The sequence below is a fragment of the Anopheles maculipalpis genome, chromosome 3RL (genome assembly GCF_943734695.1).
Source record: "Anopheles maculipalpis chromosome 3RL, idAnoMacuDA_375_x, whole genome shotgun sequence".
In the NCBI taxonomy this organism is placed as follows: domain Eukaryota; kingdom Metazoa; phylum Arthropoda; class Insecta; order Diptera; family Culicidae; genus Anopheles; species Anopheles maculipalpis.
Window position 1 is genome coordinate 24,626,828 of NC_064872.1, and position 20,195 is coordinate 24,647,022.

General features: G+C 41.0%; 2 protein-coding genes across 2 annotated transcripts in view; both read right to left on the bottom strand.

Annotated features, from left to right (window-relative positions):
* Window positions 1–20,195, bottom strand: part of LOC126565697 (uncharacterized) — a 341,656-nt gene that overhangs the window by 68,830 nt on the left and 252,631 nt on the right. The gene's annotated exons all lie outside the window — the stretch shown is intronic.
* Window positions 1,542–4,556, bottom strand: LOC126565435 (uncharacterized). Its single transcript, XM_050222617.1, has 5 exons — window positions 4,509–4,556; window positions 4,081–4,146; window positions 2,365–2,556; window positions 1,915–2,025; window positions 1,542–1,834 (listed from the first exon to the last, which is right to left on the bottom strand). The coding sequence occupies exons 2-5, from the start codon at window positions 4,139–4,141 to the stop codon at window positions 1,605–1,607; spliced, it is 594 nt and encodes a 197-aa protein (XP_050078574.1). The 5' UTR covers window positions 4,142–4,146; window positions 4,509–4,556; the 3' UTR covers window positions 1,542–1,604.

Genomic DNA, 20,195 nt, shown 5'->3' on the forward strand with positions numbered 1-20,195 from the left:
TGAGAATGAGGAAGTGGAACCTATCAGGTGGTTAGAAAGTGAGGAAAAACCCTTTTTTATATTATTTGAAAGGGTGTAGGAAATGAGATGATAAGTATGATGGGATCGCACGTTGTTTGAACAGGTCGTGTAACTGTCGTTTGAACTGAATTGGGCAAATTGGGACTGGAGGAAAGTCTAATAGGGACCGTTATAATTTGAAATTGGGCTTTCATTATTAGAAATTGTATTTATGTCGCATCAAATATGCAGGGCACTCGACCTTACTCGATGATCTATCTAGCTTCCCATCGTGAATTGCATTTTAAATTGTGGAAAAATCTTTCTGTCGTTTTAGTAATTCACTCATTCAATGCTAAGAAGGTCGCGATATGATTTATAAATCCTCTTTCAGATCAAAGTTTAATTCTGGGCGTACTCGTAAGTGACTCCTGGGTTTATTTTTATTTATTTTTATTTATATTTAAGTATGACAGCCGGAGGCGGATCTTCCAATAAGCGGACTGAGTGGTCGTGTGAGGACCATATCTCGAAAGGGGCCCTGAGCTGAAGGATGCCTTACCATCCAGGGAGCCTCGCGGACTAGAGGACTTCATCGATCGAGGGGAGCGTCATCAAAAAGGGGGAGGGGAGGCGTTCGTCGGAGAGAAGAACTTCACCGATTATAAGGGCCACACGGGTTAGGGAATCTTCTGTGGGGGAAGTCCGGATGAAGGATAAACATCAATTTAATCAATTTGGACAAAAAAAAAAAAACAATATTTTAGAGTAATTTACACCTGATAAATTCTACAATCGGCTGTATTCCTTGCCTAGGATTTCTAAGTAGTTGCTTAATTTTAATCAGTTAGATACTAATAAAATGACGTTAGTTACGCGTGAATCTACTCATCGTGCAAATTGGTTGACTATTTGGCATTAATTTTTGGAAGCAGCAACAAAGTTTTATTTTTATTGAAAATTGTTCGAGGAAAATGATCTGTGAAATTTCAATGAAATACATCGATAATTTTCATTCATTTTTATTTATAGGAATATCAGCAGAACTTTATTGTGCTTATGTAACATTTTTATAGCTCTAGAAGTGTCCTCGCCATTGATTTGTTAACCGTCTATTGACCGGATATATGTGTGACTTAATGTGACCCACATCTCGATAGCCCGTTCTCTTTGTTATTAATCGATTCTGCAACATGTAGCACATTAGGTTGGGGATGTAATTAAGCGGAAGTAATAAAAACAACGCACCATTGGTGGTAAACTCATATTTACATACTTTATTACACATTATATTTATTTTGTTTTACAATAATTCAACCGCATAACGGATAATGCCTAGCTATATGCAAGGTAGCATCTTCTTGGTAGGAATCAAGTAAGCAACATTTACAACAGGATTATTAACATTGATAATGGGAAAGGAAGCACTGGAAGTATGTTTGCTGTCTGATAGTACGAGAAAGACCTTTGGGTAACGAAAATACAAATTTACAAGAGCTCTGATACACTAATTGTGACACGACGTACAAGATTGGACGCATCTTACACACTAGCACAACTATAAAATAAATAGTGAAGGTATTTAGCACACGCATGCGGCATCTCTAGACGTTAAAAATCTCGTCCACCAGCTGCCGTGTGATGACTCGGTGCGGTTGCGTCGGATTGAACTTGGGCCGCTGGTAGAGCCGGGCATTGATCGAGTACAGCCGGGGCGAAAGATCACAGCGCACGTTAAACCACCAGTCGCACACGAACACCGCTTGCGAAAATTGCGTACCGTTCGGACAGAGGAACGTCGCTTGCCGTCCATCGATGTCGCAATAATGCCATCCTGATGGTGAGATGATGAGCGGTTTGCAGTGTGTAACGAAGCGGCGAAGCAATGTGTGCACCACCATCAACTCTACTTACCTTGACATCTCGTGTCCATGTCGGCGAAAAAGCCCGGATATTCTTGCTCGTCGCAGTAGAAGTTGGTGTACGGGATGGTGGCCAGAATTGGGTAGTCAGTTCCTGGTCGGCCTGTTTCATTAGTAAGCAGAACAGAACAAAAGGTACTTAAAAACGGGCACAATTCTTAGATGACCTTCGAGGGAGGGAATAGTTAAAACTAGCGCACGTTCAACTGAGGTGAGGGATGCAAAATTATCCGACATAAGTTACATGCTTTAACCAATCGGCTTTAGCAGAGACATTCCAAAAATCGTAGCACCGTTTTAATGGTGTTGGAGATGTTTCGCGTTCTTCAAAGCGCTAAAAGAAACATCAATCACTTCAAGGTTCCAGAAAACAAAACTTCAGCCGCTTGTTAGATAGCTGCGATGATATGAATTAGCATTTCTGCACGAAAACACATCTCACCTGGAATGGATTTGCCCAGCTCCAGATACTCCTGCACGGATGGGCTCAAAAAACCGGGCGGTATTACGGGCACATCCTGCTCGTTGTTGCCTTTGGTGTCGAGATCTTGGCTGGGTTCGGCACTCGTTTGCGGGGTGTTCGATGTCCGCGCATTCCGTCCACGTTTGGTGCGATTTTTTTCCTCGTGGCCATCTGCAGATAAGACATTAATAGAGTTACTTCTATGCTCGTTTACTTTTCGTTACTCGTTGAAGAACAAAAAAAAAAAAATCAAACAAACAGAAGGAATGAGAAACAAAAACAGACTCATAAATCCAAGCTAATGGTACTAAACTTTTTCCGCTCACGCGTTTGTGAGGGCAAGCAGTTCGTTTTTAAAGATCAATAATTATAAATTAATTTAAAAAGAGTGGGTTCACCCGAGGTCTAATTAATCGGACTCTTGATTGGACGCTTCAGGAGCTACGGCCCATCAAATAGGCGGCTTAATGGAGCATCTGAATGGAGCATCGAGCTGCTTTGAACAGGAACCTGCTTGGAAGCGAAACCATTTGTATATTAATATTTTAATTGCATAGTATTACGATGGTGGCGATTAAGTATGCAAAGGCCCCCAAATTTCTGTTTAGGACCGTTCCAAACCCTAACTATCAGCGTTTAGCCTATTAGCGTTTGATGAATGAAGCGAGTACGAAGGGAAATCGGAGAAGAGAAGAGAGAATGGGATGAAAACAACCCCGACAACCGTTGATATCAGGGCTGCGCCACTTTTGAAGGTCTAAACATATTTTTTTAATAATTTTTTTGTAGAAAGTAAATTGTAAAAGTATAGAAATAAATTTGTTCAGAACGTAACATAACTATAAGCTATGACAGTTAAGAATAGAATCAAACTTTTGCTATACCATTCAAAAGAGACAAAATAGAAAATTAAAACGGTTTTTATTTGTAACAGATTGTTAGAGTAGCACTTAGCAATCCGGCCAGTCCGTTCTATCGTAATTTCAAACATAATTATAGAATAGCACTTTTACCATGGATTGAGTTTTTTACAAGTTATATTTTTTGAACATGTAAATAATATGTTTACATAAAAATATACCACATTTGAATAAACACTGAATTTCAAAATCCCTTTCAACGGTTAAAGCGATGTTCACGGGAGATTGTTAATCCTTCAACAAAAATCGCATTTAATTTGCATCAGTCATACAACTTGTTTCAGTTGCTCATCCCTGCATTTACGCCCCATTCGTTTGCACGTTAAAAATCAAGCATCCGAGTCAAGGAAATTGCCGAACCGATCGGACAAGGCCAAGACCGGTACCGTAGAGCGCTTTTGTTTCATCTACAGATCGAGGGAAAGGGGTAAGAGTGGTAAGAGCGACCGAGAGGAGATGGGTGGAGACCTCCATAAAACATAAATCACGCCTTCTGGCTGTGATTTGAGGCGCCTCCAAATGTCCAAAAATTCACAAACGTCCTTCCCGAGATGAAATAACCGTCAGCCAAAATAGGAGCGCGCTCGAGCAGATGGGACAAACATCGTTCGCACTATCGTGCGACATTTGCATGCTTCCCTAATGCCCGAATTCAGCGTATTTCGCACACAGTGCCAAAAAGAGCAAGTCAAACAAACAAACCCGAGCCAGAAAGGCAGATGGAATTCGGGACAAACCGGCGCTCCCCGGGTGTTACGCAACATGTGCAGCTTACCTATAATTAGTAGACATCCAAATATCAGTAACACTACCGAATTGGTTCGCCGGAGAAACATCGTAGCTGGATGAGGTAAGAGACGGGAAAGATCGAGTTATAATTTTTCATGGACGAGTTGACACTATGCGAGGAAAGACAAATAAAAGCGGCGCAAAGTTTGGTATTCGCTTGCGGAGGAGTTTATGGTTCACCGGGATGTTTATTTGCATAAGGCTATAAGGCACAACATCTTCCACACATCTTCACAACACGCAAAACTGGGAACGCACTTATCACATAATACGTGATGTCTTTCTCTCCTGCATGAATTTCACACACGCAAACACACACACACACGTGGAGTGCTATTCGAAGATGTTACAGGAAGATGTAACGAAGATGATTGCTATTATCTAACTTTGCATTTGCACGCAAACAACTTTTACTTTTTAACGCCCGGACGCCCGTCGTCCACGCTGAACGGCTGACTGTAGAAGAACGAACCATGGTCCCGGAGACCTCTGACTCGCCCTGCCAGACCAGCATCATCCGCGGGATACTACTCTCCTTCTCATTTGAGCTGACGAGCGAGCGCTCTCGCTCGCTCACACTAGCAATACGAAAGACTTCAATGACGCGAACAGCGACGAACTCGCTGGTTGATGACGATTTGCGCTGGCTGCTGGCTGACCCTAAGACTTCTAATATCCCCCACAGCATCCTCCAGCAGCAGCAACAGCAGCAACATTCGGTGCGGTATGATTAATGCACCACGACACACCCACATATAAAGAAGGGAGGCACCAACGAGCACACCACATTCACAGACACATTTACACTATCGCATTAAAGCACAGGACGGGTGGCCTTTTTGGGCAGGGCAGCGGCAGGCAGCCCGCTGATCTTGGCTTTTGGGCTGGGCCCGGCCCTCAAAATGTCCGCAGAATTACGATCGACCGACCGATGTTCGATGATCGGTCGGGGCGCTCTAATTTGTGGAGCGGCCACCGCGCACGACCCAATATTGGAGCACCGTTGCGTTGCGTTGCAAAACGCGCCACACGGCAAGCGATAGAAATAAGCAGGCAGCAGTAACAACACACAAAAAAAAAACATAGACTCCACCAACATAGCACAAAACGCGATCCGGGTAAATGTCAAGCACCGAAACGTGAGAGAACGTTTGGTTGGCCGCCGATTGTTGAAGCTGTGTGGCGCTGTTTGTTGTGGCCTTTCGAGATCATTGTTCCGATGTGTTTTTAAGTAAACGGACCCTAGAGTATGGAGGGTGACTGAGGGAAGGAGGGGAGTCCGGGAGGGACAGCAACATGCATCACCTTGTGTATGCGGCGGGGCGAACGTTCTTGATTAAGAAATAATTAACACTATAAGTCACACAACGCGAGTCACACTGTGGGTGGTTGTTTCGATCTTCGCACGATTTTCAAGGCCTCTTTAAGCATAGAACGCTTGCTAGAACATTTAGTAGACACCGACGGGTGATCGTACCTTCTTCCAAATCTGAACACAACTACTAATCACTATCGGCTAATCACTACAGCATAAAACGGGACGAACAGGAATAGGAGACAAGGGGATAAGGGCAACACTATGGGACGACACTACACTATCGATTCTACTACTCATAACAACATGGGCATGACACCCAAAACGAGCTGCTGTGGACGCACGGCACACACTACTTCTGCTGATCTCGTGCAGCCGTCAACACATACTGATTCATAACGGTGGGAACCGCATCCGAACGCTCTCATCTCAGCGCCGTCTGTTATGCTACGCTGCAGAGACCCTAGACAGACTGCAAGCTGTCCTGCTCGCGCCCAACAACTCCACCAGACAACAATATCCACCTCGACCACGACAACGACGTTCGCCTGTCTCTCTTCCCTTCTAATTCGGTCGGTTAACAGTCTGTTGGGGAGGCTGATTTAATGTTGTTTTTTGTACCTTCTGGCGGGTTTGGAGTTACTCGCGCGATCGAGCATAGAGTTTGAGGCATGCGTCGATCGTCAGGAGAGCGAGTGATAGAGAGAGAGAGAGCGCGCGGGATGCTGACCCTCGTCGTGTTTCAAGTCGGTGCGTGCGGGCTCAGCTCCCTTTATCCACCGACCTTCAGCTGGGTGCTCGGTGACTTACGAATTTTATTCTTAAGCAATCGACGCCGCGCGGCAGAATACAATCGAACGGACTGTACTCCAAATCTTCCTTCCTTTCGATCTGGATCTTGCCGGTGGCCTTATTTTCTGTACGGTCCCCGAGGCTTTGGCCTCGGCAGGGGAATATCTGGCAGGATTGTGATGAGATCATATGTACCGTCACCACGCTACGTAAGATCGATGCTCATGTGTGCGAAGATAGGTAAAGTGATCTGGTTCTGACAGAGTAACAAAGGCAAAAGGGGAAACAGTTAGAACAGAGACGATTGACTTTTTTTCGTTTTTGGTGGTGATTGGGTTTATTTTTACGTTCGCGTATGGATCAGATGAACGAATGCAAGGCCACGGGCGAATGAAAGGTTTGAGATTAATTGAATGGCATCCATGGGGTGATCTTTTGCGGAAACAAACGTGTGATTTTGCTCTGCAGTAGGTCATTCAATGCGTATTGGCATGGATTAGTTAATGAGCAGATAAAAGATCAATTTTAATTGATTTTAATATGAGGGTTGGTTGTTTGATTTAAATTATGTTTCGATTACCGTCAGTTAGTCCAGTAGGAAACTCGCTGGTTATTCAAACAATCAGACTGCTGGCAACACTGAACGCTGGCGGTTAAAGCGGTCTAATGATCATTTAGATCGATTTCACTGCTGTGGTGATTTGAATTGACTGTTTTATTTGTTTTTTTTTTATTATTTCTGCTTAAAATGTCTATTGAGCACTGTTCATTTCTTTATTCGTCGTTTTATTGATCAGATGATGATTCAACATAAAAAATCTCTTACAGTTTAGAGTTTAGAGTTTAAAATATCATACATAGATTAATTGTAGAGTTTGATAAACCAAATAATATTATGTGTATAAATTTCAATATGCATGGTATGTGGAATGTTTAAAAAGATTGTTTTAATCTTGAAGATTTTAAGCAACAGCAATACGAGCAAAATTACTTTTTGGTTTTTCATATTTTACATATTTTTGGTTATGTCTAATTTCATTTTGCACTTTTAAATCTTTTACTCTTTTGTCAAATAATTTCCTGCGATTTTATTACATTTCTTTTTTAGCAATCCCCTCCATTATAAATTTTTTTTATTCTGTTTCTTTTGTTTTTTTATTTTATTGTTTACTTTTAGGATCTCCAAAGTCGCTTCAAGGGGGCCACATATGGTCCGTTGAATTCAACAAATAAAGTAACAAATAACAAAATAACAATGGGTTTTGCGTGTCATTATTAGCCTTCCTAACATAGTTTTTTTGCCTGATTTTATTAGAAAATATGATTTGATAAAATTGTAAATGAGAAAATATTTTTTTAAATTTGAGTCAATACAGACAATTTTCTTGGCAGTTCATAAAAACATTACAAAAAAGGGGGGCTCATAAGGGACGGATGCGCTACTCTATTGCTGCAAATTTTATGATTTGTTTTATGTACCGTTGTTTTACTAAAATATATTTTGTATTGAAGCAAATCACTATATTTTTTGATTCAACCAAAGGAATAGATCAGGGAGAGGATGCACGAAGACGAGCACGGAAGAAAGATAGGGGAATGAAAAAGTCAAACAGATTAGAAAAATAATTATATAACAGTAATCATTCGCACCAACAGAAGATATCCTTGATGCAATCGCAAGGAGAGGACGAGCATGGAGACGGTGCATGGGTACATAAAGATTAACGGATGAAAGTGAGGAGGGAGCATCAATGGCATTTAGGAGACGGGAGGCAATACGGTATGCTTGACCAATTGTGTGACAAAATTCTAAGGACTCCAGACCCAAGAGCAAGTGACAGCGTACAGGATACGACGGCAACGCTGAGCCAGAAGTGCCAAATACATTGCGCATGACAAAGCGAGTGAAAGTCCTCTGAATCCACTCCATCATTGCTGTAGCTCGCCACGCTAGAGGGAGACCAAATTACTGAGGTATATTCCAATGATGAGCTGACTAGGGAAACGAACAGAGAGTTTAAACACCTAATGTCCGCCGATCAGTTCGCTTACAGGAAGATCCGGCCCTGAGATAAATGAGGGAATATCATTAGGATCAGGCGATAAAAAGAGCTTAAGATTGAGTAGCGCCGGTATGCTCAGAGAGATGCAATGACAGTCAAAGGTATTGAACTACCTGAGATAAGGACCAGTTCCTTGAGACCCATATGTAACTGTAGGCACCGCGAATAGACTGGCTAAATGTTCAGCAAAAAAGGCCACATATTTTGAAGCGAAGCAATAATCCCTCCAAGGGACGAGTCGAAGTCGGGTTGGGTCGGGGACGGGTCGGAATTGCTCATATCAGAGTTTCCATGTATTTCGGAATTTGCATGCATCCTAGAGTGTGTATGCATCCTGGAGTTTGCGGGAAGAAAAGTAGGTTCTACCGGGCCTTGACTAGTCTGAGTAAAATACTTGCTTTAATTATTAATTTAATTATGTAGTGATATCTTTATTTCTTCAATAAATTCTTTTAAACATTCCACACCTACTACTGAACAGCTTTACTTCGGATAATTTTGTATGTCGAAATATTAAACCAGGCGCGGTTGGCTTGGTTTGAAAATGGAAGAGAATTTTAATTTTTAATTTGTCTTAGCCCTGTTTATTGCCTTTTGTGAGTGGTCGTATCGTGAGAGACACTATCTCACTACTCATTTTATCACTTCACACTAACTTCTCGTTATTCACCTGACGAAACCATTTTCCTAGTTCTTAGATTTTTGAAGACGTGGTTTTACTCTTGGTTTTGCTGCTTGATAGTTAATTTGAATTTCGTACCTTATGTGTCGCAAAGCAAATGCAATGAAAAAAAAAAAACAATAAAACAATATTTTGTCAAATCACATTTTTAAACCACAAACCCACATTGCAAAATCACCCAAATCAAACGTTTTCAAAAACACTTTCTTTAACCTCTTTCGACAGTGGCATTCAATGCCATGTTCCAAATCAAACCATGCAAACAATCGAGTGCGACATGTTTCAAGAACGTTTGTCCCGCAAGATCTAAAACCAAGCACATACGTTGTCTATCGATTTCTGGTCGCGCACCCGCATGCAAGACCGCCCGATTCCGGCATCATGCTGAAGCACCGAAACACCTTCAAGTAGGGCAAGAAAAGGGAATTCGTACGGTACGCTCTATCGGTCTGTCCGTTCCATTGACAGACACTAAATGATTTGGACATCTGTCTCTCGGTTACGGGACGGTTGCAACCGGCTCGTGAGTGCCGTAAAAACGTGCCATTTTCTTGTCCGGCGAAGGACAACCAACCATTGGCGATGCGTGTCGTCTGCGTGTTACGGGATACGGGTGTTACAATCCTTCAGAGTGAAAGAAGGGCCGTCCATTGTTTTTTTTATGGGCGGGAAAAAGGTGAGTGTTGGGGACCGTTTTTGTTATCGGTGGCAGCATTTTAACGGTTCAGTAGAGTACAAGGGCCAATGTGCTGGGATCGAAAGACACAGCTCGTCGAAAACTTCCTATGAATGCGAATAGTGCGTATGGTAGTTGGGTGCTTCGGCTCGATGTTCTTGCAATTCTGGCAGACAGTTTTGGGAAAGGAACAAATCTATTTCGTGATGCATTTCGGTTCATCCCAACAGTTGTGCTAACAAGCACGTGCAAACGTTCGGGACAGTAGTGTTGGACAAGTTCATGTTGGTAGTCCTTGTTAAATGAATAAAACAAGGTGTTGGTAAGATCAATATGAGAATAAAAACACTAAAATAATAAATAAATGACCTCAATATTTAGCTTTCTCAGTTCTTAACTGGTGAACGTATGCAACAAGTCGCCAAAATATATGCAATTCTAACTTAAAATTAATCTTTTTTATAAAATTGTCAATCGGGAATTCTTTTCCATTTGCAAGATGGTCTATAAGGCACACTCGCACGCAACTATCAAATCGAGATTCTGCATCGTCCTTCCCAATCAAACATTGATAGGAGAGAGCTCCAGATAGGGAGAAACATTGAGCGTGGCAAATGATATTTGCAACTGATTACGCATCGCTTTGTACATGTTCGGCCTGATGGTGCTGCGAACGTACTGAATGCTGACAGGACCACGTTTTGGGAAAGTTTTAATTAGAGAAAAACACATCAAGCCCCAAAAGGAATGTCTGAAGGCATCAACTGGCATCCGAGCGTCATTCTGATGTTTGTATTAAACTGAATTCGGTAGGCCAAACTTAATCCTATTTCCCTTGTGTCATTCCCGATTAACGGTGTGATCTTGGTTACACCGTACGTGCTAAGGTGTTAATGGGTGTTGAATGCTGCGAATGCAGTTTTTGGGTGCTTAGGACAAACTTTACGTGAGACCTCTCCGAATATTGCATCCAATATTGTCTCAGAATTAACACCTTTTTTGGAATTATCTTTCATTTGTCCTCTCGTTACGGGTGTAAGAAAACAAAAGCCTCCATTCGGTATCTTCTTATGAGAGTGGTGAGCTCCAGAACTTAACCTTACGCGTCACATAAAAACCCTTCTTTCGGAGACTTCAGTTAACCGGCGCCTGGCTGGTAACCTTGCTCGCGTCGTGAACGTACCACTCTCCATACTGAACCGTCAATCATTGGAAGCTTTCGATTTGAGCTTCTATGCAAAGTACTGCGGGTACGGAACGCACTAAAAGTGGGCCCTGTGCGTCATCGGATCAAAATAATTCGACCGCAGACGTGGGGGAAGACGGTGTTTGTGTGTATCTAGTGCGAAACACTAGAGGCATCCGTGCTTCTTCTGGTCCGGTGGCTACGGTGCGTGCGTCTAGACCAAGGTCAACCACACGAAGAAGACATTCGCCTGGAAATCCGAATCCGAACGGATGTATGCTCGGTCAGCACGCGGGGGCTGTTAAAATGATTGCAGTCAAAAGCGGTGCTCTAGTTAAACCATGGGCCCATGGATAGAACGCGACACTCATCTGTGCGTGGTTTGAGTGCTTGTTTGGTTCAAGGGAAGGTTCAATTGAAAGGGAACGATGCGTGGTTTCGTCAACAGAAGCATGCAGTTAGTGCGGTTAATTTGGTTAGGCGATAATCGGAAGGTGTTAGGGTGACTTCCAGTTTTTCTTTTATGTTGAAATTACGTGTTGTTGGAAGAATGCCCCAAAGTAATGTTAAAAAATGTTTTTGTTTAATTATCTTTCTAGAATTAGATAATATCCAACTTGATGATCTAGAGTTGACATAAATTCTGATAATTTCTGTAGCTTTCTAGAAGTAGCTACGGAAATTAATAAATAAACTTCCTCAACTTCTATTCGTGAATCTCTATTTAGATGCCTCTAAATATTCTATCGATTGCTACTAAAGATCGATCTTCCGTGAATGCTCTTCTGAACAGTCCATTCGCGTGAAAATTATTGCATTATTCCTTTTATCATCTATTGGTAAAGAGATGATAAAATTTCTTCATTTTAGACACATTTCATTATAGAGGTTTCTTAGGTCTTTCAGCATTTATTGCATTTTGGAACCCGATCACAATTGGATCAGGTTGGCCTATCTCCAAACAGAAGAAGTAAACGAGACCTAGATTCTTCTTGTTCCTCGAGAGGCCTTCCAATCTCTAGAGGTATTAATGGATGGATTTAATTGTCTACGTGCTATCGCGTGAAAGACGGCTATCCTTTCAACCCCAGGGACGCCCAAATCTTCAATTACTGTTTCGAAAGGTTAAATGTATTTGACTTTTCTACTGGTGTAAAACTAATAAGTATAGCAAAGGATTAGTTCTGATTTATTGAATGATTGTTTAAGCTTTCCGTGGAATAAAGCTTTCGGACTAATAATTAATTATCTTTCCTAGTGGAAATGCTTTAAGCACCAAATACTGCTGGAAATGCTTTAAGCACCAAAGAAATTAATTGTGTGGCACATGATTTAAACGCAAAGATCCTTTCCAGTAGCGTGAGCGTAGTTGGTATAAATTAAATCGCAAGCTTCGGATGTAAAATCGTAACACCATTATTGTTCCAAGTAGGAAAATTAACTAAAGATTAGCTCAAGTTGAAAATCCACTCCAACCCATCATACGATCGGGGAGAAAAATAACCTTCCACAAATAACCCTGCCCAGTGCAATTTATTGTGAGGTTCAACAGACGAAAAGTCAAACTATCAATTATACACGCTGCCTGACAGGGACACTAACGGGCTCCCCGGCAACCCCCTCCCGGAGTGGACAAACAAACGTGACAGTTCCATCCGGCGTGGTTCAAGTGGTTTTCGACCGTAGCTTCCCTCCCTTTGGCTTGGCGAGTGGTGGAGGTGGTGAAAGTTGTTCCGTTTGGAGCCGGCAAGAAACCAATTTTCGGGCAAGGTTTGCTGCACAAATCACATCGACAGTACAGTTCGGCGAAGGGTCCAGCCGTGCCATCCAGCACGAATGAAGTGTGTTTCGAAGTATGCTGTGGAGTGTTTATTGAATCTCGTGCTGTCCATTTATGTGTTGGTGGGAAGAAGAAGGGATCAAGAAAAAACAACCCTGGGGCTTAAGTTGCGAGGGGGATGAGGCCACCGGGATGCTAGAATGTGGGCCACAAGTTCCTCGAGCAGGGTTGGTTTTTGGGTTGTGGGAATAAATTTCCAAATTTTTCAATTAAATTCTAACCATAAATCTACTTATGGTTTGGCGCTGGAAGTGGGAAATGGGAATTTTCCTCCCGGTTGAGCTTTTTCCGTCCTGATTTTCCTAGCAGCGGTAGAGGAAGAGTTTTGGAGGATTGTGAATGGTTGGCCGTACTTGCCGGTTCACGAACGGTGTATCTATTTTGCGACGAGGGCCACAGTGGGACCATGGATGCGTTCCTCTTGAACCAAACTTTGGGGAGGTAAATTGAGAACGAATACAAACAGCAAACAAACAAAGAAACGAAAAAGAAGTAAATTGTTGACGGCCAGTGAAGGTGGTAAAGGTTGCCGGGGTAGGTTGGGAAATAATAATTTAGCTTAATTGAGAATGATATTGAAATCGAAACGATTTGTGGTGTCCCATTAGGGGTAACCGTTGGTTTCTTTTTCATTTTGTGTTAGAATTTGGTTTTAGGGTTTTTAATTTATGGACAGATTGCAATAAAAAATACGATAGCAGGAGTACTCAGAAATGATTTTTTTTAAAGCATGTTGTGCACATATGTAACAAATTTAATCAAATATTTGGTATTGATGCAAATTTAATTAAATGCGAATTACAATTGTTAAATCGTTTTTATTGAAAAACTGGAATGTTAAACTTGCAACTTAAACTTTTTTATTTGATTAAGCTCGTTGTGGTAAAGTCGAAATATTAATAACATTTATTAAAAATATACTAAACTTTTATTTGTATTACGCTCGTTGGCATTACACAAATTTTGCTGCCTGGTCCAAAGTATTTGGTCGTAAAGTATTTGGTACCTTTGTATTGAGTGTTTTACAAGTACATGATGCCGTTTTTCAGGTCGATTTATGTTTTCATTTGCCGCTTCATCATATATACAGAATAATAAACAGCATCATCGTATTGCTGTTGAATAGACGTCATAAAATTCAATTTTTTTAAATCGATCTTCTTTTTTTTTGCTCACGACTAAAACTGATTGTTCGATCAAATCTTCAGGCGCAATTACTTCACAATCGCCGCCAAAGCTAGGGAAAATCGATTGGTCAGGGTTGTTGGTCAAACACTGTACACCAAAATCGGAATATTGAATAGAATATTTTTCAAATCACCCGCTGACGAAGTAACTTAATTCGGGGGCAATGTCATCATTACCTTAATAACGAAGGCAAGAATTTGTTTTTGAAACAGTGTTCTTCAGTTCAGTCTTGACAATATCGATGTGACCGCGTATGCGTTGGGTTCGGGAATGTTTGACTATCTGCAATAGCTTATATAAACAATACCCGTGATCAGGCATGAAAGGAGCAAATGCTTTAAGCAGATGCAGAAAAAAAAATCGCTGAATACTCAAAACCATCTCAGAATAATCTTAGAATCAAATCCGAGTCCTAATCGAATCTCTATCGGATCGAATCCGTCAACTAGCATTCAATCCGATTTGCATCTTTCCAGGAATTGAATATTCTAATCTTCCCTATATATTTTTCTAATAATTCTAATAATCTAATGTGCCGAACTAATCAACACTAGACAGCTAGAAAAGAACTGGAAACGAACCTCCAAGGTTTGAGGTGTCTCATTCCAAAGAATTTTTTAAAAATAAAACTTTGTTTATTTAAAACAACTTAAAAACTAGCTAACAAAACAAAAGTGGGGCACATGTAGGGACGACGTACAGGTTTTACAAAGAACATTTAAGGATATTTTCATCAATCATAGCATTGTTGTTTCCAACAATGTGGATGATGTAATTTGCAAACAAACGTAGGATAGGAATCGCCTTACTTATGCTAATGTGACTTAAAATAGGTAAGAGGAGGGAAGGGATGTTGAGGTTGTGACAATGACTTCTAAAGCCTGTATCAGTATGCTCCAAGCACTATACACCCTAGAGCACAGGGCAAACTTGTGATCCAGAGTCTTCGGCTGGGAACAGAATGAGCAGGCTGAAGGAGCCCGATTCATCCTGTCGAGCAGCAGTCCGTGTGGCACCTTGTTGTGCACCAGCAGATACAGTATGGAGCGTTGGTCGGATGAAAGTCTGTAGCTGGTGACGTTTTTCCAAATCCATCATTTTCATATCAAATTCAGAATTATTTTGATTTTGGTAGCAAATATGTAAGGCTAAGTTTTATTATTCTATATGATATAATTTGTCTATTTAAGAACGCAATGTTGCCCTCATAACCCTTTTAAATCATTCTCAATTAATGGCAAACATAAACTTTAATACTAGGTGATATTTATTTCACACAGAGAAACCAGATATTAGGAGAGAAAATGAGAATAATAATAATTTGTAAAATAACCTATGAATTCATTCAATAAAAAAAAGGATATTCATGTCAGCTGTACAGTTTTTCACCACATCACAAGAATTCACTGCCTTAAGGAACGAAACAATTATATTTACATAGAAACACAGTGAAGGTCAAATGTACCCTTCCCAGGCTGTCGTACAGATTTCGTCAATGCGCATTGATGATGTCCCTAAAATGCCACCAAATGGTTTGCAATGATGTGGAAACGTTTTTCCTCAATGGGTGTATCGCAACATCAACAACAGACCTACCGTACGGTTCAAAATATACTTTTCATTCTCATTCTTTCAAGTTGGAAAATTTCGAATGTCATTTCGCGGTAGAAAATGTGACGACACTTTGTTCCCAGTTTTTTTGCTTTGCTTCCGTTTTTCATGACCCTGAGCCGAAAGGCACTGCCCCAAAATGAAACATTTTGGGACGGTGAAAGTAATGCTTGAGTGCGGTATGGAACGATAAAGTAGCGGGAAGGGAGAAGATCGTGATCAAATTATTCAAATTATTCGCATCATTTTCCGATTGAAGAACTTTTCGGTCACATTTATCTTGCCCGGGTGCAGACGTTGCGCGACGGTAGAATTAGAAAAACCCCCGAGACCAACCGGCCGTGATAAGAATGGCAGCCAGCAGCTGGTCAGCATTAGTGATGTCGCTGAAAGTTGGTGGGCGTGTGGGACCTGGACCGGTCGGTCGGTGTTGAAGCGTTCAACATCATTTGCTAGGGTAGAGTGTTCGATGGTTTCGATTCGCGTCGTCTGTCTGCTGGTAGCAATTAACAGCAGCTCCACCACGCACTTGAGAAAAATGAGCTCCGTTTGGGGAAAACTTTCCCGGGAGGTCACGCATGAAATCGAACGGCCTGCGCTTTGAATGGAAGAAAGTTGAACAACAAAAGCACCTTAAAGTTCTCGCTTAGCCGAAGAAAGAAGATTTTAATTTCAGTTTTGTACGGTCTGTTCTTTTGTTCCTTTTCGGGGAAGAACGTGGGCCAAGACACTCACAGTGGTCGTTGCTGATGCGATTTATTTATCGACTAGGAGCAGGAATATTGACTGAGTAAATAAAGATTTATCAGTGCCGTACCGCGCAAACACCAATTTGGAGGGGATGTTTTAAGGGACAGATACGAATTTTCTATGAGATTTTCTAGAGATAACAGCTCGAAGCACGGAATTAGCTCGTTCATTCGATTGGAATTGTTTTTCTCGACAGCAAACGTTCCCGAGAGATTCGAATGCACGAGGCTGCAACTGTACACCCGTGCAGTTAGTGCAGCGCCAGTTTCTCCAATTCTGCCAGCAGAGTGTAATTAACTAAAGTACCTCCGATTCAATTCGTGAGGGAGTGATTTACTGTTGACTTTGCAGTTGAGAGCAAAGTTTTACCGCCGACCGTACGCATCCCAGTTTTGGTAGTTTGCGGTGTTGAGACATGCTGGTAGCAAGGGGAGGGAAAGCGTCGTGAAGTCATTTGTTTAATAGATTTCGGTATAACTCCAAATACAAGGAACCTAAATTTAAACCATTCTGCTGGAAATTACATTCCACTCGCAAAGGCCTCAATTCAGCCCGGGGTTGAGTTTTGTGCCGATAAAGTTGCCAGTTGTTAAAACTCGTTACAATCCTGTTGCACATTTGCAGCCGTAAAGCTAGCGGTTGTGTAGCGTTACGAGGTTATGCATTAAGGAAAGAATGGATTAGGAATGAGCGCCTGTTTATGGCACATTAGCTCTCCACGAACGGGTTTTCCGCTGAATGTGCATATCGAAGGGTGCAAATGAAGGGGTGAGACATCGTTGCACGAAAGACTGATGCAGTGCTAAGTAAGATTTTAATAGGTTTTACATTTAACCAAAACATTTCATTTAAAAATTATTTGTTCTACTCAACACAAAGCGGTGTTGAAAGTACGGCACTGGACCGTAATAATCAATTGTAGTTAAAAATAAAAATTATTTGTAAACTATTTAACCCTATTTATGCTCATCTGATTGACCTCGTTAGGTGGCAAAAAGGTTTGTCTTTAGTAGAATATTTTTGCAGATAGAAATGTTCTAATATTTCATTAATCTTAAATATTTGTGGAATTTTTACGCTAAAAAATTGTAATAATACTTTTCTTTCAATTGTTGATTAAATGATCATTATTGGAATATATGCTTTTTATGATTAAATTCTATGAAAGATTGTTGTAGTGTTAGTGGTGCAGTCATTAAAAGAAGATAGTAGAAAATCATCAATTTCCCCAATAATTTATAAAGAAATAACTGAAATGTTCAAATTTAAGGCGTTTATGAAAACACAATGTTGTGTGAATCGGTAAGCAAAGGGTGACGCATAACCGGCTTAACTATAAGTAAAGTTTGGTTTTAGTGAGTAGTTGCAGTACCACGTAAAGAACGTACTGAAAGATTTTATATTGGAAGACATATTGACGACCTGTACCATGCAATTTTAAAGTAAGTCCTTATGTATGAGGGAACGGTCGGGATGGGATTTGCGTCCCGGTCCTGCCGTGTTAAGATTTCGCCGTACATCGGACCTCACAATTCGAGCTGCGACTTAATTTGAGTAATTTGATGAAGTACTGTTATTTATTTGCTTATCATTAATTATGACGGCACGTCGCAGTAATGTACAATGAATTACGGTTATTTAATAAAAAAGATCTATGGAAACGGTCCATTTTCACTTCACAAAAATGGGGTTTAAATCCCATCTGGACCATTCCACCGTATTGATGACTGACTATTCAACTACGTGGTATCAATAGGTCGAGTAAGCTATTCGATGGCCGGTATGGTAAAGAAGGCTAAGTTCTTAAATTTCGAATCATGAACCTTACCTAGTTGGGTACAGTTGATGTAAAGTTGATGTATTTCAGAGTGCTCAGAGTGCTGCATTCGTCTCACCCAATCAATACACTTTAACATGTAACGGACGGCACACGAGGGCTCCCATCGATGACGCTTACCGTTAATCAAATAAACATTTTCCCACCTAATACGTACGCTTTTTACGCCTGATCTTATTAAAAAAAGAACCTCGGTGGATCGGTTGATCTGCTGCGAAAAATAAATACCTATTAGACCTGCACAGTGCTCGCGTTACAACGATGTAACGATAGCTTTATGCAGTTTTCACACAATCCCACTGCTCGTCACAGAAAAACTCGTGGCAAAATGCAACACAGATTGGATTGATCAAATTAAGCAAACTCTTCAGCTTCCGACTACTGCCGTTGCAGTTGGAAACATCAAAATAACCCATCGAACACAATGCAACAATAGGAAAAAACGAAATTGAACTATGCAGTTCGTACGTGTGCCTCACACATTCATACACACTTCCTTCCGTACGCAAAACCTAGCAAATCGAGCGAAAGAGAGAGAGAGAGAGAGAGAGAGAGAGAGAGAGAGAGAGAGAGAGTGTGTGTTTGTGCAAAAGCGCAATGAGTGCATTGTGATGTTGCACGTCAGTTTGAGGTTATATCTATCGCTACCAGTACAGTATCCCAGTTAGCCATTCGTGGACCAGGAAGACAACAATCATCTGCTAGGGACGGTGGAACAGGCTGAAGCGTAAGAGCCAGGCACGAGAAACCAAACGGAAATTGGCACTTTTTTCACGACGAAATAGTAATTCGCTAATGGAATTTGACCATCTCGGAAACGCTGCTGTGTTGGGAATGGTGCAGGATGTGTGCTGAAGTCGACAGAAGTCAAGTTCGATCTATTATTGATGCTCGTTTGCTGTTGTTGCATATTGGGCGGTCGTTGCTTGGCAGTCGTGCAGTTGCGTTTTGAGGCTGTTCGACGCAAATTTCGAGTCTGTTAGTCGATTTTATGTTAGCTTTTTTTTCGGATGTAATTCTAAAGCAGGTCGACGATGTGCTTTTTGTGCAGAAACAGCCTTTACCGGACGAGCTTAATATTTGGGGAAGAGTTTAATGTAGTTATATGATGCTTTTTGAGGAGTTGCTAATGTTTAGCAATAAGTTCTACTTTAGTACGTTAACATTTCTTTCGTGTACAATAATCTAGAACTTTTAAGCCCCGTTTTTGTAGCTACGACACAGGCACTAATACTATTACAACCGATCACTTATTCAATATCAACCACAATTACTCCCTTCATCTGTTCTGCCGCGCGCACAAATCATAAATTTGATCCCAACTCTACCGAACCGGATCGCTGTTGCTTATTTGGACAATGAACGATTATAGCACTATCAATCAGCGATAATTAAGTGCATCGTTAGCATGGCAAATATTGATCAATTATGCTGAATCGTGTATAAAGCCATCCGAACCGAACCAGTCGCAGTCAGTGCAATCGTACTGCATTCGTGCACCCAAGTGTATGAAGTATTAATTTGCTTTGTTCATGCCGATCCCAGTTATCAGTGTCACCACGACGTGCTGGCACACGGTTCAGTATTGCTGTGTATCAAGAAAAATAAATTCTATCTCACTTGCACAAGATGGATTGCACGATGAGAACTATCTTTACTTTTATTGCTAAACGAAGAGTGAGATTTACTTCTTGATTAAACAAATTAAGAACTATTCAAACTTACAGCTTCACGAGCGTGCTTCTTCCGGAGACGGTGGATACTTCTTTTCCGAGGCTCAGAATAGTTTGCAATGGCAATATTTAATTTTGCTTATCAAAAACCACGCTGATGGTGGATGTTTGCAAAACGCAAAACGTGGAAAAACTTTGTGGAAAATGTTCGACATTTCGTGTCAAGATGTCGTAGTTACGGGTCGTTTGGAACGAGTGAAATACAGCGAAAAGAAAATGTCACGGGAAAGTTTTTGAGTCTAGAGAGTCCTTGGGTAAATAAGCTTATGGTTGTGTACTTATTATTGCAGTGTAATTTAAATGAAGCTTCTTATGGAAATCATATGCAAAATTGCATTTTTTAAAGAGAATCATATTAATACCCTTTTTAGAGTAAAGTCGTGTTGATTAAATTATGTACCGTTTTTACAGCAAAGAACTGATATTTC